Source organism: Sapajus apella, unplaced genomic scaffold, assembly GCF_009761245.1.
Source record: "Sapajus apella isolate SASKATOON/1434 unplaced genomic scaffold, GSC_monkey_1.0 scaffold25, whole genome shotgun sequence".
In the NCBI taxonomy this organism is placed as follows: Eukaryota; Metazoa; Chordata; class Mammalia; order Primates; family Cebidae; genus Sapajus; species Sapajus apella.
In genome coordinates this window covers 6,863,284-6,887,880 of record NW_022436965.1, presented here as the reverse complement: position 1 = coordinate 6,887,880, position 24,597 = coordinate 6,863,284, and the positions used below count along the sequence as shown (strand labels likewise).

The 24,597-nt window shown below is 42.5% G+C and overlaps 1 protein-coding gene and 1 long non-coding RNA gene across 5 annotated transcripts in view; one reads left to right on the top strand and one right to left on the bottom strand.

Annotated features, from left to right (window-relative positions):
* COLGALT2 (collagen beta(1-O)galactosyltransferase 2) overlaps nucleotides 1–24,597 on the bottom strand; it is a 114,510-nt gene that overhangs the window by 721 nt on the left and 89,192 nt on the right. For 3 of the 4 annotated variants that reach the window (XM_032291183.1, XM_032291181.1, XM_032291179.1), the window contains 6 exons: nucleotides 23,691–23,767; nucleotides 19,960–20,066; nucleotides 14,563–14,695; nucleotides 13,340–13,467; nucleotides 10,015–10,221; nucleotides 8,962–8,966 (listed from right to left, as the gene is read on the bottom strand). In XM_032291183.1, the coding sequence (XP_032147074.1) occupies nucleotides 8,962–8,966; nucleotides 10,015–10,221; nucleotides 13,340–13,467; nucleotides 14,563–14,695; nucleotides 19,960–20,066; nucleotides 23,691–23,767 (657 nt within the window). Of the gene's footprint in view, nucleotides 1–5,012; nucleotides 8,208–8,961; nucleotides 8,967–10,014; nucleotides 10,222–13,339; nucleotides 13,468–14,562; nucleotides 14,696–19,959; nucleotides 20,067–23,690; nucleotides 23,768–24,597 lie in introns of those variants that run through there. The other variant, XM_032291180.1, reaches the window with a different exon arrangement.
* On the top strand, nucleotides 19–10,643 carry LOC116560016. The gene is made up of 2 exons (XR_004272740.1): nucleotides 19–669; nucleotides 9,041–10,643. It is a non-coding gene; the product is annotated as an uncharacterized LOC116560016 (long non-coding RNA).

Below are 24,597 nucleotides of genomic sequence, written 5' to 3'. Positions count from 1 at the left end.
AATGATCCACCCGCCTTGGCCTCCCAAAGTGCTGGGATTACAGGGGTGAGCCACCGCACCCAGCCGATCTAATTTATTTTTAATTTTTGATATACAGCCACTCACCAACAATTTATGTTCTTCTGATGTGGTTCCTACTTTGATGAAACTACAGTAGTAGCTATTTTACAGATGTATGTCAGGTTAAAAAAAGAAACCTCGGAAATGTAAAGAATTTACACAGAAACCAGCAGATCAAATAGAAGCCAGGCAAATTAATTATTTTAGACTCAGAATTTGGTAACCATTATTGGGTGCGGTTTCTCAACATCTCTACCCAGAAACCTTTGTGGAAGCAATTTCTTATTTAACATTTCAAGTAATCCAGTGTTTGTAATGTTTTCCTATGAGTTTGTAGCAACTTACAAGTCGTGGTCAGTGGCCTGTTATTACAGATATGGGGCTGAGACGCAGAGCAGTTAAGCTGCCCTAGTTTTAGGGATACAGCTCCGGATCATTAGCCCCACTCTGAACATATACAGTGGGCTGGGCACTGAATGGAGGAGGCTTTCCTGACAGACACCCCCACAGCCTCACGGAGCTGAAGAGAATCCCTGGGATCTGTGGGCTCCATCCCAGCCTTCCCATCACGTGAATTCACACAAACTACCTCCCTCAGCTGGGCACCTGGTTGGTTCTTTGAAGTCTGAGGAACATTCTGCTGTGGGTCAGAGCACTGCCGCCTATTATCCTGAGCATCATTTCCATCCCATCGATGAGGAAACGGCCATAAAGATGATTATGTGAGTTAGCACCCAGCTGGATTGGAATCCATTTCTGATCTGTAGATTCAGGTGTTCTCCAGCAAGAGAAACTCCTAGGAAAGGCAGCAAGTGACAGGAGTTAACAAAGGAGAAGCAGGTGGGACTGGGGCTTGCGTGGCATTCAGGAGAGCATTTTAAGACCTCCCAGACCAGCCTCCCTGTAAGTCAGCTATCAGTATCCAAGTGCTTTAACACAGGCTTCTCAGAAGTCGTTTTTATTCCTACCATTGTTTCATACCAAAGCATCATTCTGTGCTACAGTTCCAATTTCTGACACAAGAATGAAAAGAGTTACCAGTACAGCAACTTAAAAAAAAAGACAATGATTTAAGCTGTTTCTGAATTGTTCCTGCCATATAAAAAGGCACCAGTTCTGAAATGGGAGAAGCATTCTAAATGGGACTGCTGCTTGCTCCTTGACGTCTGTTTCTGATCCTCGTTTATACAGTATCTAACAGCCAAGCCTCCAGCAATGTTAGATGAGAGTTTGCAGTATGACCAGCTGAATAATCAGTATGAGGTTTCACAGGGGAGACAGACATGGGTTAGAGGTACCAGCTTTACCTAGCAGGCTGGGTGTGTGTGTGTGTGTGTGTGTGTGTGTGTGTGTGTGTGTGAGAGAGAGAGAGAGCGAGCAAGAGTGAGAGATTAAAACATTAAATGTTACTAAGAAAACAAGAAACGAGCCAGATTATCCCCCAGCAGCTTGGAATTGGGTGCAGTTTTTGGGGATCTGACAGCCTCGGTGTGATTCCCAGGCCACTTACCACCTTGGGCAACTTGCTTCCCTTAGCTCTTTGCCTTATCTGAAAGACAGGGTTTAATGAATAGCTCCTACCTCTTGAGGTTCATGCCATATTCAACTACACAGCACGTGTAGGGGAAGCACGTTTCATTTTGGTGCATGATACAAGAGTTAACTGCTGTTATTCCTGGGAAGCTTCTAGCCTAAGAGAAGTCATGTCTTCAAAGAAGCCCTCCAACCTCCTCCCCAGATGAGCCAAATGGTCCAGATGTGAGACTCTTCGAGGTAGGGCTTCCACATGTGGACCAGCACCCGGGGAAAAGCTGAGCCTGCTGCAGCTCCGGGAGAGACTGGCTCACGGATCAGAGGGCGTCCAGGGCTCCTGCAGCTTGTTCCACGGCTGCAGTCCTCAACGGCTCACAGAGACCGGGATGTGGGCCCAGCGCAGCCTCCCTGGCCGGCCCTCAGGCTTTGTAGTGTGGACTCGTGCTGGATGGGCTGTGACGGGAGAGGCTGGTGCACAAGCATCCCTGGGCCAGAGTGTCCCTCTCGGGGCCTGAGATTGGCCACCACGCAGAGCTGGCAGCAATTTCCATCAGGGTTCCCGCTTTCTTGGGTTGAGTTCTCTCGCTGGAAGCTCTGCACCTGCTCCTTGGTCCTCCTTTCTGTGTCTGTCCACAGTCCCTGTGTCTTCCTGCAGGAATGGGTTCTCAGCTCTGGTTCCAGAGGCCCTGTCCAGGGACAATGGAGATGGTTGACTGTGGGTTATTGCTGTTCTTCAAGCACTGGGGGCACTGGACATTTCACTGTTCCTTTGCAAGCTGTTCAGCTCAACACCACCTCAGCCTCTCCCATAGTTGCAGACTTAAAAGGATAAAGTGGTTACTCTAAGGCCCAGGCTGTCACCACTTCCATTTCAAGCCTCCCTCCTACCACACTTCCCCACCGGCTCCCTCTCCGCTTCCTTGGCCTGTGCGCTGGCTTCACCGTCCCCAGCGATGGGCTTCCATCAGTCTCTTCTCCATGCTGTTTGCACCCCTCTCCGGGACTCTGCTCTGTGTGTGGTGCTCTGGAAGCTGCTTCTGTCCTCTCCCTTCAGATTCTCAACAGGCTTGCACCCCTCTGTCCCTTGCAGTCAGCTCTGCTCACGGTTTCCTTCCCTGTGCTAGGCCTGAGCAATAAGATCATCCCCTTCAAGTCTTCACAATCGATGCTAGCAATTTTTAAAAGCAGTTAAAACCCTTCAGGCCACACCATCTAAACACCTGGACAACTTAACTCCTGTCTGGGGGTCTGTTCCAAACTTCTCATTTCCTTTTGGGAGCGGAAACTGTTGCTGAATATTTTCTAGGCATCTAAGAACAGAGAAAGAGAGCTGCCCACTCCACCTTCAAAATCAGATTCCTCCACAAGCAAGAGCCCAGACATCCACCCAGCCACCCCTAGAATGGGAAGCTCCCCCTCACCCAGCAAAGCCTCGCCAGGTCCATGGGGCCCTAGGATTGCTCAGGCATGGCAAGTTTATTAAAGCAGCTGCTCCAGAGGAAGCCAGGCTTGAGAACAACAGGGAAGGGCATAAAACAAACTGTAAATTAGAGAAGGCAATCCTCAGGGATGATTCTTCATTCTTTCCAACCTTTTTGAGGGCAGATGGGAGGATGGATAGCTTTGGGTTGGAAGCAACACAGCTGGTGTCACAGGGGCTACTGAGCAAAGATCCGCTCAAGTATTAGCACATCCATGTGTGGAAGCAAAAACTAGGGCATTTCAGTAATTCACAGAGCAGAAAGAAAGCCACTCTTCTTCCCAACAACGAAGTTTGGTGGAGCCATTCCACCACTTACCTTGGGACTCCATTCAGTGTCTGACAAACGCCTCGGGCTCTGTTCCTGGGATAAGAGGGAGCACCATTTTTCATGCGATCTTCTGTAATGTAATGTACTAAAATCTACCGTTATTACTTCTTCTCCAAGCAGGCACAGAAACAGACTTCGGTTCTTGTCCCAGCTCCCTGCACTGGCTTAGCCGTGCGGACTTACAGGGAGGCCCCTCACAGGCCCCTCCTCCCCTGCTGGCCCTCCTCCCTGAGCCACATTTAATTGAGGGACAGCAGGTTCCTCTGAAATAATAAACATCACACAAAACATCACATGGATGTGACAATTTTTCCAAAGCTATCTGCTCTTAGTTTTCGGAACATGTCACCCATTACATGCTATTTTCTTCTCATATTGCCAGGCTCATTTTAACTTTACTTTGTGATATTTAACTCCTTAACGAATGAACTTCTGTCAGGGAGCTCACTTCTGGATCCTTTCTTTCCTCTGTTTAGTTGGCGAGAATGTCTCAAGAGCATGTTATAGGAAGCCTCCTGGGAAGACATTTCTTCATTTTATAGTTACTAGCAGGAGGGATTTCCTCTAGCCATAAGGGAAAAACCCCAAGATTCCCACGTTTGTAGCTGAGTGGGAACATTTCTTGTTTTGGACATCACCATTTTACTGGAAGCCTCTGTATTATCTGTCAAGAAGGTAGCCAAACCTAGAATTCTCCCAGAAATGCTGGGCTCTGGTATTTATGATGAGGCAGCCCACAGCAGCCAGCTCGCCTTGCCAGCGTGATGGCATCTCCGTCTAGTTTGCTGTTATCAACCTCAACACATGCCTAACTCTTCCACCCTATGGAGTTCCCATGAATCGCACTTAGGTCCTTTCATAGTCCTTTCAACGCCTAGCTAGACAGCTTCTCCACCCACCGTGCCCAACCCACCTCCCTCTTCTGAACTCCCATTCACCCTCCAAACACCAACCCAAATGCCACCTTCCCAGCAAAGCTGCCCAACAGTCCTCCTCTGCCCATTTTGTTCATCTCTGAAATAAAGCCATCCTGTCTGGCAGCCACCTGCTTAGGTCGCTCCCCTTTGGACTGTGGGCCCCACACAGCACTAGAGACGTCACCTGCTCCTCTGAGCGTCTCAGCGCCCAGCACACAGTCTGCAGCAAGGCAGTGTTCACAGCATGATTTTTAGGAAGAAGCTTGATCTAAAAATTCTAGTGGTCACTGAGACCAGCGAGGACTCTCTTATTGTTGCTGCTGTTACTTTCCCCAGGAAAAAGCCCTTCGACCTTGGACCAGTATCACAGTATCGCAGTATCTTTTGATGAATGGATAGGCTGACCTGTGGCACAAAACGCAAGCTGGACACCTCCACTCCTTCCCACTGGGGGCTCTCCTCCACCTTCCTACACCCTAGAATCCTTTTCAGCTTATACACCGGTACCCATCAGTCTAAAACAACCCTGACTGCACAGGAAGGGCAGCAACCCCCTTCCCCTCATTTGCCACGGGGATCACATAGCAGCGATGGTTCTGCCCGATCCTGGCATCCTTGGTCAAGGGCAGACCTGGGACTCTCTGTGGTGCTGGCCATTGATCAGTGACTGTGGAAGCAATGGACAATCATATCTTCGAGCTAAGTTTTTTTTTAATTTTTCACAAAGAGCTCCAGAAGGCAAACAGTTGATCACTTCCCCACCCTGAAACAGCACAGCAAGACAGATGATGCAGGGTGCTGGGAGTCAGCTCTTTCTTGTTCTCCAGAGCTCCTGCAGCAGGCCTGAGTAAACCCCAAGTGGGGCCCACGCAGTGTGTCCCCTGCAAAGTGCAGGTGTTCACACACAGCAGCACCAGCACTGCTGACGTCACAATTGTCTGCCCAGAAGATCCCACGTTAGATCCCAAGAGGAATTCAGACAGGGTTTAGCCTCCAGAGGCAGAGAGCGGGTGACAGGGCCAGATGAAAAGGCCTCTACACTGATGACCTCACGTGACACTGCAAAGGTCAAATGTCTTGGCTTAGGACTAAAAGGGAGAGATAGGACAATTAATGAGGTCAAGGAACCTCTGGATTGCTGAAGAGATGACTTAAAAACAAAGTCACATCTGCAGCTCACAACGTTCACCAGAAAAGAACACTGCTCGGGATTTGAAGCCTGAGCAGGGAGAAACAAACCGGGCGAACAGAGCCAGAACTTTCTTCACAGTACAACAGTCCTAGTCTGAAATGCTAGAATTTAAGTCCAACGTCTTTTAAGAATGAAAGTTCTTAAATCTGTCAGACCAGCTGACAGAGAAACAGGAGAAAAAATTCTCTATTAAACAAAACAACACAAAAATCAACCCAAACTTCCTTCACCCCCAGCACCTCAGCAACCTCCCAACTTGTTAAAAAAATCATTAAAGCCGTGCACACATGCACACACTCACATATGCAAACAAAAACCAGATACTCAAGGAAATCCTAGGAATCACCTAAGGATTTTTCACTCACTCCCAGATGCTCTTGACAGCTGAGTCTCAGCGGTACAATTTGGAGTTGGGTGAGATCCCTTTCCTCAGTGCCCCGGCTTGTTGGTCAGCGGAGAACGGTATCCACAGTGAGTCGGGAAGGAAGGCCAGGGCTGGCGTCTGGTGGAAGGCAGCTGCCTATTGTCCTAAACCGGGGATCTGCCCCTCACCTGGGGAGGCGAGGCTGCCGGGCTGCCTTAACTACCTATTTGGTGATGGGACAGCTTGGTGATCATTTTCTTTAGACTCTGAGCCATGCTGTTTAACCTTAATGTGAGAATCAGTACCACATAGGCAGTGAACTGAAGAATTAGATATCTGGCTTAAAGTTTATCTTACGTTTGTACACTAAGCTGGTACATGCAGCACCGCCAGCCAGGGCTCTGCTCTGAGGGGCCCTCCCCATGAGTCTTAAGTGTGGAGCTCAAGGTTTGGAGTGTGCACGGCCCCCCTATGTGGCTGCATGGTGCGTGGACGCTGAGGAGGAAGGGTGCTTGTATGGGATGCCTGGGAGGGTTTTACTGGAGACAAAAATTTACAGATTGAGGGCGTGAGAATGTACGCTTGAGGAAAACCGCCATGATCTATACTAGGACGACAGATTGTGGAGTGGGAAGAAATTGTGTAGTCCAACTCTGCATTTTACATAAAATCAATGTGTGAAGAAAGCAGAAAGGACTCTTAGGGGATATTTTTTAAGAAAGGGTGTCTGCCCGGGATTCTGATTCCAAGAGCTTCCCTGGTTGCTGGCCTCAATCAGTTGACCAGCCCTTTGTTCCAACCAGGTTTCTCACCTGACATAGAGAACCATTTGTTTCAAAACAGTTCAGATCCCCCATCCACAGGCCTCGCTGCAGGAGCCTGGCTGGGAAAGGCAGGAGAATCAGATTGCCAAACCGGTGTGTCCACACCCACCGCTCCCCCGGGCTTGGTGGGAGACTGCAACATCTGTTTCTCTGCCTCACCCTGAAGACAATGTCTTCCCCACATTTTGCAAAATAAATAATTCAAAATATAATGAAAAAGCCAGGCAAGGATAGTTGCTGGCCTGAAAATGTGCTCTGTCTCTTAGCAGTGACTCAGAAAACTCACACCTGCGTGGGTTCCCAGGCTAGGGGTGCAGCAGAGAGCGTGAGGCTCCGCAGCAGTGCGCAAACCCGGCCCTCGCCTTTATATATTACATTTATCTTTATAAATACAGCATCCTGACCTAGTAGCCATAATTTAAAAAAAAGCCAAACATTGAGTTTTTTCCCTCAAATACCTATACAAACCGTCAATTATCTACTAATTTATATCCACATGGCACCCTGGTCACCTCTATAGGAGAGCTTCAACCACCATGATGGTCACAGGCCAAGTCTCAGCCAGACCCAAATACCCATCCCTATTGCATACAAGGACTATTTTTTTTTTTAATCTACTTTGCAATAAGGCTCATTATAGAATTCTTTAAATAAAAAGCCAAATTAATATGATTTTAAGTGATTGATTCCCGTCTCCCAATCACTGCATATAAAAGTTTTCAAAGTCATATAAAATGGATAAACTACACCAATAAAGGTTGTCCAGTTGGCTTGGAGTTTTCAAGGTCACATTTGTCCCATAAAATGGACCAATTAGGCCAATAAGTGTGGTTTAGCTGGCCTGGCTGCCTTGACTACCCATTTGCTGATGGGACAGCTTGGTGATCACTCTCTTGGACAAGACCCTGAGCCGTGCTGTTCAACCTTCATGCGGGAATCAGCGTCACATGGGTAGTGAACTGAGGAATTCGGTGTCTGGATTATAGTTTATCTTAACGGTTTCTAGAAAGCTTGTCTGTTAGCCATCTTGGGAAATTTGGGTTGAATTTCCTTATTTCCCTCCACTGTCAAAAATATATTAATTTCGATCTATCACACTATTTCACTTTGGTTAGATGACTGTGACCACTAAAAACAAAACAAAACAGAAAACTGGAACAAACAGATGAACAGCCCTTTAGAAAAACCGGAGGATGTGCACCGATGTGGGTCACACTCCCAGGGAGACTTCACAGCTCATCCCTCGAAGGCACGGTGTCCAGGGAGGTTGGCGGTGGCAGGGCCTCTGTGTTCTTGGCATTGCTGTAGATGCGACTTTGCTTCCGGGACTTCCAGGCATGTGTCCTATCCCAGTCGGTGGCCACTGTCTCATTGTCCCAGATGGTGGAGGTCTCCGTGTCACTCAAGTACCCCGGCTGGCCTGTGTAGTGCGTAGGGTAGATGAGCAAGGGTTCTGCAGAGAAAGCTTTCAGGTCCCTGGATTCATAATGCTCCTTGTACTCGGCTCTGAAAACGAGAAGGTGCCCGGACACATGAGGGGGCGGAAAGAAGACTCGTGGAACAGAGACAGAGTGAAGGAGCTCCGCTGGTTACCTCTTACGTTGTCATGAGTTCGTTTCATTATTTAAATTGTGTCACTGGTGAAAAACCTTAGCATAGAAACACAAAGATTTCTTTAAAAGCTTTCCAAAGACAAGCTACCAAGCAAAAAGGTCAGGATATTTCTGAGGTATCTGGATAGGCTAGTTTAAAAGATGAATTTCGAGGCTGGGCATGGTGGCTCACGCCTGTAGTCCCAGCACTTTGGTGAGGCCGAGGAGGGTGGATCACGAGATCAGCAGATCAAGACTCTCCTGGCCAACATGGTGAAACCGCATCTCTACTAAAATACAAAATAATTGGCCGGGCGTGGCGGCACTCGCCTGTAGTCCCAGCTGTTTAGGAGGCTGAGGCAGGGGAATCCCTTGAACCTGGGCGGAGGAGGATGCTGTGAGCCAAGATCATGCCACAGCACTCCAACCTGGGTGGCAGGGCAAGGCCATTTCCAAAAAAAAAAAGAGATGAATTTCAGCTCTGACTCCAAAAGTTAAAAAGTAAGCCCTGTTAGACCATAATGATAAATAAACATGATCACTTTACAAAAAATGCCCTGCTCTTGAATTAATAAATAGGACACCCGAGATCCGGACAGCAGCAATGGGCTGTGCTGTGTGGAGGCCTGGATGTACGCAGGCTTGGCTTTGTGCCCCCTGCTCCCCACTGAGGCTCCAGCATACTCCTCATACTCCCGTGCAGAGTATGAAGAGACATCTGAATGTAGTAATTTCTTTTTTGTTTAGGGGATAAGGGTTTGACATCCATGTTTCTGCCAGGACACAGAGTCTCTGACATGTTATATACAAGAGGACAATGAGCTCCACTTTTACTGAGGACAAGAGATAAAATGAACTGGAGGCAGCACAGGAAATCTCAACAGCTAAAATGAAGACAATCTGCTGAAGAGATCACCCAGCAACTGAGAGAAGGGGCCAGGGTTAGAACCTGTGCTGCTCCATTAATGAATTTAGGAGTCATTCATTAATGATTCAGGAGATGCTGTTATGTGCAGCATTTGGACTAGGCTCTAAGGACACAGGGGCCTAAGACTGTTCCTGCCCCAAAGGGTTTGTAGTTTATTGGGGAGACTGACAGGTAAACCATTAATTGCCATACCTTTTGATATGAGCTGCATCAGGGTAAGCTCCTGGGCTATGGGAGCCCTGAGCGTCACAGTGCCTTCTTCCACAGACATCATGCTCAGGTATCATGTCCACACGCCCTGAACCTCTTACACACCCTTGTGATCCCAGGAATCACAATATATTGTGATGATTTGTTCATGAGTCTCAATTCCTGACCAGATTGTGAGCTCTGCAAAAATGGGTACCTCTGCCTAGCCAACAGTACACACAATGACCTGAGCCAAAGGAACTGGAAATTTTGAGGTGCTCAGGAAGATGTCCTTCACCCTGAGGTGTATAAGGTTATGGAAGAAGGGCAAAGACAAGGAGGGGACCAAGCACATTACATTCAGTTCAACTACAAACTGGGTATTACAAGAATCCCTGGGCAGGACGCCCACTATCTCTGTGCCTCACCTTCCCATCTGTAGAAAGGGTTAATCACCTGAGTCAGGCTCTCTTAACATTAATTATGAGAAGATCATTTAGGAAGGCAGTACGCTTTAGAAAATATCAAGTACTACCAGAATCGGAGAGCATAATTCATGAAGAGGCTGTGCCCAAGAGAAGGCAGGCAGTTCGGGGAGACTCACACAGGATGCTTGTTGTACATGATTGGCAGAAACTCATCCACTGGTAGCATCTTCCCAAAAGGATTGGCTCCAACCAGCTTCTGTGCTCCTTCCAGAGAGATGGCGTAGCCCAGGGTCCAGTAGGAATAGTCAGCTTCGACCAGGTTTTCCACATTGGGCACCACTTTCTCTGGTTCCTTGACTTGCATCCTCTTCCTACCAATATAACTACAAGGAAATAGCAGAGGAGAAAAGTTCTACCTTGAATATTAGGCTGTGGTAAGGATGGAGCACAGCTTTGGTTTACATAGATATCTTTGAAATCCCGGACTGTCTGTCATTAAATGATGTATCACGTCCCAAAGTGGATCCTATCACCAGTCATGACTGACATCTGCCATCACTGGGGCCATTTTTCTGGCTTCATTTATCAACACCCCCACTATACCTGTCTAGTGGACTGTTTTCAAGCCAGAAAGTAAGATGTAGTGACATTAAAAGATCTTTCAGCTCATTTATTAAAGATGGGATGGGGTTTCCTGCTGTTTACAGAGGTTGGAAAGGCACAAAAAAGGCCAGATGGGAGAATCCTGAACCTGCTGTCTTCAGGTCCCAAGAGTATCAGCCTTGGGTGCCTTCTGCACAGGGCTCCAAGTGCTGGTGAGAAACACAGGGCTGAAAAAGCTGGGGGAAAGTGTCAGTCTGCAGAACCCCAGAGCGGCCGAAGGGGTTTCTCCTGGGGAATATGAATGACAGCTCCTGACAGACATTCTCCTGCCTCACACTCGCCCAGCTGTGACCAGGCTTCCTCCCAGACATGCTGCCCCAAGAAAGGCCTCCAGGTACCTTCTGTCCTCCAGGAATAACTTCTACAATGTGGGGTGCCTCTTTGGCCACTCTTCCCTAGTCTACCCATGGACCCATGCTCCGTTACTTTTGTCTGGAACCTGTAGGTTTGGGCTTGACTGGAGCAAGCTGGGGTGTTGCCTGCTTCTTGCCTGCCACGTAAAGCAGTACTTCCTCTGTTTTACCCTAAAACAACCTCTTTCAATATTCAAGGGATTCCCTCTTGTCAAAGCATCCCAGAATTTATAGAACAAGTCTATGTTCAACTGTTAGTTCTTCTAAGGACAACAAACATATATCCCAACCACTGTCTCTTCAGATTACAGAGTCTGAGCTTTTCTGGTGTCTCATCCAGTGGAAGGGAAACTTTTATGGAGTACTTGGGAGGTACTAGAGTGATAGGGGCTATAAAGTTAGACTTAATGCTCTAACTTTAATTAATTTAATTTTAAATGTTGAAGATGTGTGAAATATATACATTTTTCATGAAACAAGTTGTTTTGGTAGGACTATAGTTTAACAGCTGAAAATTTAGCTTCTGGATTGAGATTTGTTCTAGGTATAAAATACATACCAGATTTTGAAGACTTGGTACAAAAAAAAAAAAAAAAAAAAGAGAAGGTAAACTATGCCATTAATGGTTTTAAAATATTAATTACATACCAGAATGATGATTCTGTTTGGTTAAGTAAAATGTATTATTTAAACTAATATGACTTAATTTATTTTTTCCTTTTTAATGTGATTACTAGAAAATTGAAAATGACATATGTGGCTTGCATTATATATCTATTGAACAACAGTCCCTAGATGATTCCAATGACTTGTGGTATTCTTTCATTTTACTATTCTCTGGAAAAATGTAATGTGGCAATCATGGACAGCTTATTACCTTTCATGTTTTAGGGTTAAGTAACATTCGCTTCTTTTTTGTTTTAGAAAATGACAGGTACAATTTAAAACTGTTATCATTCTTTAAGACTATATAATAGATTTTAAGGGAATATTTTGACTTGATCAATCATCTGTGAAATTTAGAGAACATTTTCTTCCTGTATCCTTATCAAGACAGCTGTCCTTCCTTCCTGGATCTGTTGGTACTTTGTCCTAGAAATGCACCCACCAAACTACATGTGAACAGGAAAGTATACCAGCTCTAAACTTTAGATTCCCTGGGCTCAGTCTTCTGTGATTATGAGACTTAAGTGAAAGTTGCCTTTACACAAGTCACGTGGGCATCAAGTAGATTCCAGGCTCCATGCGTGAGAGGCCTTAACCATAGGCTGCGGAGCCATCCATCAGAAAGGCTGAAGTGCAGAGACTTCTGGAGGATATAGGAAAAAACAGTGATCTCAAGGGACTGTGCAGAATGCCAAGTTTAACCACATGACCACATGACTGAAATGTGACAGAGTATAGATGTCTTATTACACAGTAACACATTAGTTGAGCCATTGCTAGGTTTCTTTTGAGCTCAGAGTGGCCCATTTTCTGAGGAAACAAGTATTTCACCTGGACTCATAGTTAAATCTCCCCCTGTGGGTGGGAGGTGCAGGGACAGCTCCTCTGCTGCAGCTGCTCCAAAGAAGCAGGCTCTGAGTTGATGAACTGCCTTTGACACACAGCTGGGAGCAAACATAATGCCTGGGAACTTTCTGCTTCATTGGAGGGAAGCTGAAAGTGTCATTTGTTTTAAAAAGAAAATCAGAGAGAGAAAGGAGGAGGAGGGAGAGGAGGAAGAAAAAGAAAGGAAAGAGGGAGGGAGAGAAAGAAAAAAGGAAAAGAAAGAAAAGGAAAGAAAGGAAGGGAAAGGAAAAGAAAGGAAAAAGGAAAGGAAAAAGGAAAGGAAAAGGAAAAAGTAGAAACCACTAGATTCCCAAGGCAGTAGACAAAGAACATTAACTAAATGCCAGCTCAGAGCCAGCACTCCCTTGGTGAGCCTGGTTTTCCTGTGTCAGCCTCAGACTCATCCTCAGATCTGGTTGTCCATATTCTCCATGTTTGTGCAACCTCGTTTCCCAACAGAGGAGCTCCCTGGCTGACCCTCTAACCTCTCACCTTCTCAGAAGCTGCAGGGGCAATCTGCTCTCCCAGCATCTGAGGCTTAAATGTGACACAGGACTTTGGCACTTGAATAAATGGCCTCTCTTCCCGCATCACACCCACTCCATGGGCCACACTTCTTGAGGGTGGGATTTCTGCTGTGCTCCTAAGTAAGTGCTCAGTGTCACACCTTGGCTCTGTCTGAAGGCCCCTGATCTGCAGGCAGACTCCAGGTCTCAGAGAATCTTCCACAGTTTCCCACCCTGAAGAGTAGAAGGATGCAAAATCCAGTGGCTAACCTCTACCCACTTTTGTTTCTGAGAACATTATGGAAAGAAAACCAGATAAGTGGAAGCTTAAGCTGTATCTCCTACTGGCTGCAAAGGTGGGGCTCTCTGCCCTTGGAAAGAACTGAGTGCCTCTCAGAGCCCTTTCACAAGATCATCTTGTCACTCACATCAGTTCCCAGTCCAGCTGAGCCTGGTCGATATCATCCATCAGCTTCATCAGCTTCTTCTTAAACTGATGCTCAAAACGCACATCATCTTCAATTACAAGAGTCTTCTCTAGTTCTCGGTCAATTACCTGTAAAGGTCATCAGTAGGAAGATAACCTATGAAAAGTTCGACACCCAATTTTTATTAGATAAAAATGTATTAAAAAGTCACAAGTCTTGTAGTACAGGTTCATAACTGGAATCTAAGCAAATGGCCATCAACAGTAGAATAGATAAATAAACTGTGGCATATTCACAGCAGTGAGGATGTATGATCCACAATTAAATGCAATTTTATAGGTGAATCTCCTAAATGCCATGTTGGGAGAGTACATACACTGTATGACTCCATTCATATAAAAGAAAGTACAAACAAAGATAAAGCTTTAGAAGTCAAGATGGTGACTACCCTTGGGGACTGGTGACTAGAAGGAAATATGGTGGGGAGCACTTCTGGGATGCTGGTTACCTGCTTCTGGATCTGTGTGCTGATTAACATGGGTGTGGTGTTCAGTTTGTGAAATTTCTCTGAGCTATATCTTTTGATGTATATACTTTTATACCTATTTATTACATTTCACTTAAAGTTTAGAGAAAAAAAAGGCAGGCATATACTGGATCATTAAAAGAGAAAGTGTTCAAGACGACTTTCTTCAGGAACTTTCTCTTTTGTTGTGGAAACTGACTCTTTATCAGGAACCCTACACACAAATGCCCCCTCCAGAAATGTCTTGATCTGTAAGACAGGGGTTCAAGTTCTGGCACTGCCACTTCTTCCCTAGACAAGCTACTTAATAATTTCTTCTTGGGTAAAAGTGGTCTGTCCTTCCCAACCCACCTCACATGACTTCTGTGTGATTTGTTGTATAAAATCACTTAATAAGTGATGTCATAATAGGTACCGTAGAAGGTATTCCTGCTAATGATGAGAATGAATTAATAAAAGTGTGGCACGTAGGACATGGTATCTCCTCCTGTCATCATCCCACATGGCACCAAAGCTACTCCTCCTTGCCCCTCTGTTGCTGGTCTCGAGTCAGAGGGAGACACAGGCAGGAGCAGCTCGCATGCACACTTCCAGAACAGCTATGGGCTCATTTTACGTCTGGCCCTAATTCACCTAAGATAGCCTACTTTCCTTTTGCCTCATCATAAAACTGCAATCTGAACACAGCATTATTTACCTCTTTCCAGACTGAGTAGTGGCTGAGAAAGCAGCCAATTTCACCCCTGGTTAGAGGCCTGGAGGAATAGGGATCTCGATAGCCAGGGAGCATTTCAATATTCAGGGACTTCAGCTGGCTTGTGTTGAGTGCCCTGCATCACAGAAAACGTGTCTGAAAATTAGCAAGTCAAAGGTCCCCACCACAGATGCCAGAGACAAAGAGAGAAAGAGAGAGAGAGAGAGAGAAAGTTCTGCAAACACCCCTCTCCCACTGCTCCTGGCTGCCTCCCCGCCCACCGCCCCAACAGAGCCTCTATGCACACAGACAGAGACTTCTCAGGCTTCCCTTTCCTCCTTACAACTTCCTCAAGGTTAATGTGTCACGCTAGTATTATGTGGTCTGTGAAGACAAGAGGGTATCATATTTTTGTGTATCCCTCATAGTGCCCAACATAGTTCTCAGCATCATGAGTTTTTTGACAACGTTTAATAAGTACGCTCCTAATGAAGGAAAAGTGGTTTCTAGGAGTATTAAATATTGGAAGGGATGAGCACAGGAAGGAATGAGCAGAGGAACTGCGTGCTTCTTTGTCTCTCCTTTGCACCTAAAATAAAAACAATGGAAAAACAAAACGAAACAAAACAAAAAAACATGCAGGGAAGCGTTTCGAGAATAGTGAAGTAAGGACCTCTGAAAATCTACTCCTCTCTACAAGCAATAAGGATACTGGCAAAAAAAAATGTCAAAATTAACTTTTCTAGACCTCTGGAAATTAGCTAAACTATTGCTTAATAATTCAAGGAGTGTTTAATCAAGACTCACTGCTGAATCTCTGCGAACGCAGTGATTTTTGTGGAGTTCACAGCTGCCCTAATCTTAACCTGCTCTCCCCAGCCCTACAAAAGCCTTGAAAACCAGTAGCCTTACAACTACGACAGCTGCAGCCACTGGCGGGGACAAAATGGACTGAGACTCACCTAAAGACCTACCTCCAGAAAATAATCTCTATTCAACCTGCCTGGTAGCTCCCTGAAGGGCTACATTGTCAGAGCTTGTCTTGATTTGACCTGACTCACAGTTCATTTTCTGTGAACAGCACCATCTGCAGGGCGTTTGTCAAAACCCATGAGCAACAACTGTTTAACATTACAGTTGTTTGAGCAGGAATAAGAGGTCCATAGAGAGTTTGAAATGCTCCAAAATATCCCTGAGAATCTAGAAGGCCCCAGGCATATTCAGGACTGTCCATGCACCCAGGAAAAGCTTGAACAGTCCCTATTCTCTAACCTCTGGCTCACCTTAAGGATCTGGGAAAAAAGGTAGTGAAGGCAAATGAATAAAACTCTGCAATCAAGGTAGAATTTGGCACAATGAGTTTTAAAAAATAATGTAACCATGTAGTATCTACAAGAGGCAGCCTTTAGACTAAAAGACAAAAACAGGTTGAAAATAAAAGAATAGACAAAGATATACTATGTAATCAGCAATGACAAGAAAGCTGGCAGAGCTATGCCAATATTAGACAAAATATATCTCAGACAAAATTCATGCTAGAGCCAAGGAAGGACATTTTTTAATGATAAAAAAGTCAATCCATCAGGAAGACATAACAATATAAATACATATGCACCTAACAGAGCTTCAAAACCATGAAGCAGAAACTGGAAGAATTGAAAGGAGAAATAGACAACACAACAATAATAGTGGAAGACATCAATATATCACTTGCAATAATAGAAGTAGGCAGGAGGACAACAAAGAAACAGATGACTTGAATAATATCTTAAAACAATCAGACCTAGCAGACATCTAGAACACTCCACCCAACAATAGCCAAATACAAACTTTCAAGTGTGCATGGAACATTCTTTAAGAAATTCCATTTTTTTTAGACCATAAAGACCATACAGGTCATAAATTAAGCCTCAGTATACTTAAAAGGATTGAAATCACTCAAGGTATGTTCTCCAATCTCAGTGGCATGAAATTAAATATCAATAACAAAAGGAAACTTGGGAAATTTAGAAATGTGGAATTAAACAATACACTCCTAACCAATGGGTCAAAGAAGAAATCACAAGAAAAATTAGAAAATATTTTGAGATGAATGAAAACACAGCATACCAAAACTTATGGGATACACCTAACGTAGTACTTGGAGATACAGTTACAGGGGCAAATGCCTATAGGAAAATAGAATATTTCAAATAAATAATTTTACCATCCATCTTAAGAAACTAGATAAAGAGAAAATTCAACCCAAAGCAAGCAGGAGGAAGAAAATGATAAAGACTACAGTAGAAATAAATAAAATAGAGAACAGAAAAACAATAGATAAAATCAACAAAACCAAAAGCCAGTCCTCTGAAAATATCAACAAAATTGACAATTATTTGCCTAAGCTGATATATTTAAAAAATAAAAAAAGTAGACTCAAACTATTAAAGTCAGGAATGAAAGGGGGGTCACCTCTACATACCTTATTAAAGTAAAAAAGATTATATGAAAATACTATGAACAATTGTATGCCAACAAATTAGATAACCTAGATGAAATGGACAAATTGATAGAAAGGTACAAACTACCAAAATTTACTCAAGAAGAAATGGAAAGTGTAAATATACCTATAACAAGCAAGTAAGTTTAATTAGTAATAAAACTACTTTCCACAAAGAAAAGCCTAGAACCAGATGACTTCACTAGGATATTCTGCCAAATGTTTAAAAATTGTTAACACAAATCCTTCACAAACTTCCAAAAAAGAGAAGAGGAAGAAACACATCCTCACTGATTTTATGAAGCCAATATTATTTTGATACAAAACCGAAAACATTATAAGAAAACAGACCAATATCACTTATTAATATAGATTATTATCTATATTAATAATTCCAGGATTATACCAGGGTTGCAAGTTTGTTTTAACATGTAAAAACTGATTAAAGTAATGTGCCATATTAACAGACAAAAGTCACAAAATAGGACTAAAAGGGAACTTCCTCAACCCAATAAAGGCCATCTGTGAAAAACTCGCATTTAATATAATACTTAGCAGTGACAGACTAAATGCTTTCCCTCTAAGATCAGGAACGAATCAAGAAACTCTGCTCTCACCAGTTCTATTCAACATTGTACTTGATGATCTAGCAAGGATAGCTAGACATGAAGAAGAAATAATGGTATCCTAGTTTGAAAGGAACATATAACACTATCTCAACTTGCATATGACATCGTCTTGTATGTAGAAGATCCTAAGGAATATACACACACAAAGGAAAAAGTACTATTAGAACTGATAAAAAGAGTTTAGCAAAGTTGCAGGATACAGGATCAATATACAAAAATCAATTGTATTCTTATTCATTTAGCAACGAACAATCTGAAAATAAAGCTAAGGAAACAGTTCCATTTACCATAGCAGCAAAAGAGCAAAATACTTAGGAATATATTTAACAAAATAAATGCAAGACTTGTATACTGAAAATAAAAAAATATCATTCAAAGAACTAAAGAAGATCTAAATAATAAAAAGACATCACGATTATGAATCAGAAGACTTCATATTGTTAACATGGAAATATTCCCCCAGTTGATATACAGACTCAATGCAATTCCTATCAAAATCCCAGCTGCTGTTTTCTTTTTTTGTGGAACTTGACAAGCTAATTCTAAAATTCATATGGAAATGCAAGGCACCCAGAATAGCTAAGACAAGCTTGAAAAGAATAACAAAATTGAAGGACTTCTTACATAAAAAGCTACAGTCATCAAGACAGTATAGTACTGGCATAAGGACAGACATATGGATCAAATAAAATTGAGAGTTCAGAAATAAACCCTTACATTTATGGGCAACTGATTTTTTACAGTGGTGCTAATACAATTCGACAAGGGAAAGGAGTCTTTTTTAACAAATGGTGAAGAGACAAATGGATAACCATGTGTAAAAGAATGAATGTGGATCCCTGCCTCATACCATATACAAAAATTAGCTCCACATAGATCAGAGATATGTAATAGATAAAACTGTAGAACTCTCAGAAGAAAACTTCATTAATTAAATCTTCATGGCTTTGAACTTGACAATGGATTCTTAGGTATGACAACTAAATTACTAGCAACAAGAACAAAAAATAAATTGGACTTCATCAAAATGAAAAACTCTTTTGCTTCAATGTACACCATCATGAAAGTGTGACAATCCATAATCCATAAACTTGAAGAAAATATTTGACAATGACATATGTGATAAAGGACTTGCATCCAGAATATATATAGAATTCTCACTACTCAACTAGTTTCCCTGGTCCATGTGGCCTACAAATGGGATTGAGGCTCTTGGAGGCATTTGAAGCAGTGGTTCCTAAACTCTACTGCACCCAAGAATAGGGATGACAGATTTAGGAATTTAAAAACATAAAACACCCAGTCAAATTTAAGTTCCAGATAAATAATGAATAATTTTTTAGTATAACCAACCCCTACATGATGTTTAGGACAAATTTAACTGGCTATCCAATATTTTATGTGGCAATCCTATCCAAGAATCACCTTGAGGCTTCTTAAATGCAGTTCCTAGGTCCAGCCTCATAGAGCATAATTCAGTAGGTGTGAGATGGGACTGAGGCAGCTGCCCCCTTAACCACCCCTGGGGACTCTGATGTGAGTGTCCAGGTCACACTTTGAGAAACACTGATGAGATTCTCTAAGGGAGTCATAAGAACTTCAACAGCTGCTAGTCATACTCCTTAGTTGGGGTTATGCAAATAGAAAACAAAGGAACTGATATTCAAAACCAACATATAATATGGAAAGGCACATTTTGTAAAAATCTATGCCTTGAAATAGTTTAGGGTGTCAAATACAAGGGCAAAGCCAAACAAGATAAAACAAAAAGAAGGGATCTAACTAGATCTGTGTTACTTTCCTGCCATGTTTCCAGGAAAAGTGGCCACTATGATCAATGAAGGTAGACTGTGGCAGGCATCTCATGCAACAGGACATGTAGACCTTTATGCATTTTTCCATCAATTTTCTTCAGGTTGCCCTAGTTTCAGCACTTTATGCTCGAATTCAGCTCTGAACACAATTCTGAACACATTCCTTCTGTTACACTACAGAGAGCTGAACACCACAACTGTTTCAAGAACCCCCAGAGATGGGACAATCACATCCAATGTGAGTCTTCAGTATAATGAAGACCAAAGACCACTGGCTAGTGAGTGGATTTCATGCCTGCTATATAGGCTTAAATTAACTTAAATGCTACTATAGGCGGCACATGGCTGTTTTAAAAACAGGACTATCCTCTAATGACCAAAGTGTCTTTGAGCCCCACCCGGGACTAACTGTCTGTCAGAGAAGACATATCCCCACTCCAATTATATCTGCAAGGGGAGAAGAAATCCAACTCACTTTCCATCCACAGCCTCGACAATCTTGACCTCAATCTCCTGCTCATACAGTGTGCGCAGCATCCGGTCCCGCCTGTCCTTTCTGCGTTTGAGGTTTATCATGAAAATCTAATGCAAGAAGAAAAAGGGAAAAGACACATGAATTATTCAAGTCTTCTTTTAGGCTTTTTAAAAAGTTTAGTAAGTATTTTAGATAGAAGAAGAAGTAGAAAGGATAGGAAGAACTGTGGTGAAAACTTGTTTTTATCTCAGACCAGTGTTTATTTAAGGTAAATGATATTAATTCAAACTGAATTATTTGCAAAGCTCAACTCTTCGTAGTGACTTAACTTTCTTTGTTTCTCTGATGTTCATTGATAAATATGTTCTCCCTTCTCTGGAAATAGGGAAGTTTAAAAAAGCTGCTCTTTAAGAGGTCAAAGAACAACATGATCCCATGTTTAGAAAAACCTAAAGACTCCACCAAAAAACCATTAGAATTGATAAACAGCTTCAGTGAAGTTACATGATACAAAATCAACGAACAAAAATTTAGTATTTATATATGCTAACAACAAAGAATCTGAAAAAGAAATAGAAAAAAAATCCCATTTATGATAGCTACAAACAATTAATAATACTTTGAAATAAATTTAACCAAAGAAGTTAAAGATCTGTATAATGAAAACTATAAAACACTCATAAAAGAAATGGAAGGACATTAAAAATAGAAAGATATCTCATGTTCATAGATTGAAAGAATTAATATTGCTAAAATGTCCATACTATCAAAAGTGATAAACAGATTCAATGCAATCCCTACCAAAATACAAATGATATTTATCATAGAAAAAGAAAAAAAATCCAAAAATTTTCATAGAACCACAAAAGATCCTGAATAGCCAAAGCTATTCTGAGCAAAAAGAACAAAGTTTGAGGCAGCATACTACCTGCCTTCAAAATATGCTACAAAGCTATAGTAACCAAAACAGCATGGTACTGACATAAGAACAGACAAAACAAAGACCAATGGAACAGAATAGAGAACCAGAAATAAGTGTACACATTTACAGCCAACGCATTTTTTATAAGGACAACAAGAGTTACAGATAATGAAGATGTCCTCACTATTCCCAGATTTAATGAATCACAAAAGTACCTAAAGCTTTGTGAATGCCATTACAGGAAAATCAATGTTTTAATAAGGTCCTTTTGCTACAAGCAGTAAGAAACTCACTTTAAATGTTAAACTAGTGACTTTATCTGCCAGTGAGAAATGATGACACATAGCATAGTAAAGCAGAAACTATAGAAATAAGTCAGGTGGTGGTGACTTCATCCTGACTAACCATCTGGGTGACTTTGAGGAAGACATTAATGTTTCTGGGTCCAGTTCTGTAAAAATAAGAAGGTGAACAAACTTGTCTTTCAAATTCAGTACAGATTAAAACGTCTAAGATGGTGTTTTATAATAAAGTAGGCTTTCTGTTATGGCCAGAATAAAGGAGAAACGTTGTCTTAGAACCAGTCTTGAGTTCAGATTGTACCGTGTTAAGGTTTGGTTCACATGTCATTCTGAATGCAGTCATATATATATGTTTCACTGGAATTGAAAGCTACACTAACTAAAATCTCAACCCTTCCTTGCATAATATTGTCATTTATATCCATTTATAAATCCCTGGTCATAGAAACTGATAGAGGAGCAAGATGTTCTCTTTGAAGAACTTGTCCACCTGATTTAGGGCCAAGTAGATTAAGTGCATCCTAATTTTACTACCTTCCTTGTTTACCTAACTGGGCAATTATTCTGTAAAAAACATAATATTCTGTGGTTACTCTATTTGCCTCATTACTTTGGACTTTATAACTTAATGGATTGTGTTCTTTTAGTCAGAATCATACTGTGACGGATCATGTCTCATCCTCTAATTTTCCAGATATGGAAAGGAAAGGATATTTTCCAGGAATAAACATGGAGCCACCTGGGGTCACTGTAGGAGAACAGAAGAAACAGAACAAAAAAATCAACAAAAATGCATCCAAAAAGGCCCCCCAAATCAGAGATCTCCAGTCTGGGGAGACTTTTAGTAAATAACAATCCAGTTGCAGCCCCTGCCAGGACAAGAGCAATAAAACTGTAGCCACGAAGGAAAAACACAGACGGTTCGCTCATACTTAGTGAACAGTAAACAGAAAAAAGAGCCTCACAGCCAAATGCAGCCCAGACACCACCAATGAGGTCACAGAGTCCTAAGAGGATTGAAAGGCCCCTGAAAAGCCCTTTTTCTACCATGCTATCTGTTCCATACAGGGAGGTGACTACCACAGACTCAGGAAAGTAGAGTCTCCAAGCCCATGCCACTTCACGGAGTTGGCTTTTTCCTGAAGGACTCCAGGAGTCACCCGGTCCTTACACTGTGTCCTGCCCAAGGAAGATCAGAACTGGAAGATCTGCGTTTTGTCTTATTTTGTTTGCTTTGGTTTGGTCCTCATAGGAATGTTTTTAGGAGGAAAAATAAATCTATGTAAGGACACTTGGGTCCTTTCTCCTAGGGAACCAAGAGAGGGCTGCAGGGAAGGAAAGCTACAGTTACATGTGGAAGCTGGTCCACTCTGGGTGTGGGACAACCTTCTCTGTAACCCTGATCATTTTTGAAAACTATTTGCAAATGAGTCTGATTCCTCACTACATGTAGTTCATCTCTTCTCATTCCACCCTCTGTGGAAACAGCATAGTAGCTGTTAACTCTTCTCCATTTAATATTCATGAAATACTCTTTCCCCATTCCTTAGGTCTAGCTCTAAATCAGTTTTTGGGAGAAATCTTGATTCCCAGTTCCAGTGTCAAATCCCTTTGAGAAGACTGTACTTTGGGGACATGTATGTATATGTTACCATGTGACAAACAAGGCATCTTCCTTCGATTAAACGGTGGCGATGAGCACCAAGCTCAAAGCCTGATCTGCAACATAACCAGAGTCCATGGAAGAATTCTCAGTTTGTGGATTCCTAAGGCACCGCCCTAGTGTCTAGACCCCCAAGCTCCTTCTGAATACTGTTTGGCAGCCATAGGAGGGACCCATGAGAGAGTTGGTGACATGGAGTCACAATTCCTGCCAAGTATCTGTTGTGCACATTGTCAGGGAAGAAACCTCTTAATATGTTTGCTTCATTCCTTATACAACTAAAACTCAATAATAAATACAACCCTTAGAATATTAGTATGAAGTTCTTGCCTGCTGAAAGGCAGAATTTTAGAACAATTTTCTTTCTTTCTTTGTCCTCTCAACCCTGTTCTCCAACCTTTTCCCAGGGAAGAACAGTAGAGAGAAAATAAAGCAGAGAAAGTTCCAGAACAGTTCCCACTTGCTCGATGTGGCAGAATGAAGTTAAAGTCCTCCATATCTAAAACATGTATCCTCTCTACCTTACTCTTGAACTTTGATTAAACGGTTGATTAAAAATATGGCAATATCTCCTCCTAGAAAATATCAATTTACTTTCATTACTAAATGGTAATTTATTTCTGAGTAAATGATCAACTATCTTTTATCATGATCCTCCAATTTTTAAGATAAAGTAACTAAGGAACAACAAAAACCAAGTAGTTTTCCCAAGACCTCAGAGCCATTTCAGCAACGAAGCCAAATCTTGCCAGGTCTCAGATGCAAGCTCAGGCTCATGTTCCAAAACAGACACATAAGCCTGCCCACACATGCACATGCACACACATATCGACACCTTTCCTACCTCATCAAATCCCATCTTGTCTGGATATTTAGGGACAACTGAGACATACTGGGAGGGTTCCATTGGAGGACGATCAACTGGAAGACACAAGAAACATGCAGAGTGCTTTGTTAATGAAAGGGTCAGAAATCAGAATTCCATCCGCATGCCTGACCTCTAGGGCTGGAATACAACTTGGAAATACAGAGCAAGGGATGATGGCAGCAGTTCTCCAGGACTGAGGAGCCACATAGGAACCCTGCTGGTCAGGGCACTGGATTCAAGAACATTTGTTTATATGGAGATTGCAACATTTGCTCCACTTCCCTTAAGACTTATTTCAAGAATATTTAAGAGGCAGTTTAGGATAATGGTTAAGAGGAAGGGCTCCAGAGTCAGATGATCTGGGTCCAAATCTTGGTTTGTGAAGGAGTAGGGGAATTAGGGGACCTTGTTAAGTTCATTTCTTTGGTGTAAAATTGGGATAATAAAAGTGTATCTCTATTATAAAATTTAAATGAGACCTGCATGCAAACCACTCACCATTTTATCATAGTAAATGCTCAACAATTCATAGCTGTTACTATGACCCATGATGAAAGAGCTCAGCAATAGGCTAGAAATTTTACTGAAAAACACTTTTTCTCTACGTTTAAAATTGCCAAACTGTGGGACTATTTTTATCTTACCCGGGCAGGTTTAGCTGCAGGTGCGCAAAAGGTCCTTTGCTTTAACGGGATCTTACCATGGAGTGCTGGCCCACATCCCAGAACTTGGGACAGGGATAATGGGAAGATTCCAGCTGGGAGTGACATTGTTTCTTAAGCAATGAAAGTTTTATTTATTCAATACTCTAAAAAAGCTTCCTTTGCAAACTATGTATTTTAAAGATTGGAAGTAATATCGGTTAAGAAATCTGAAAAGTCCT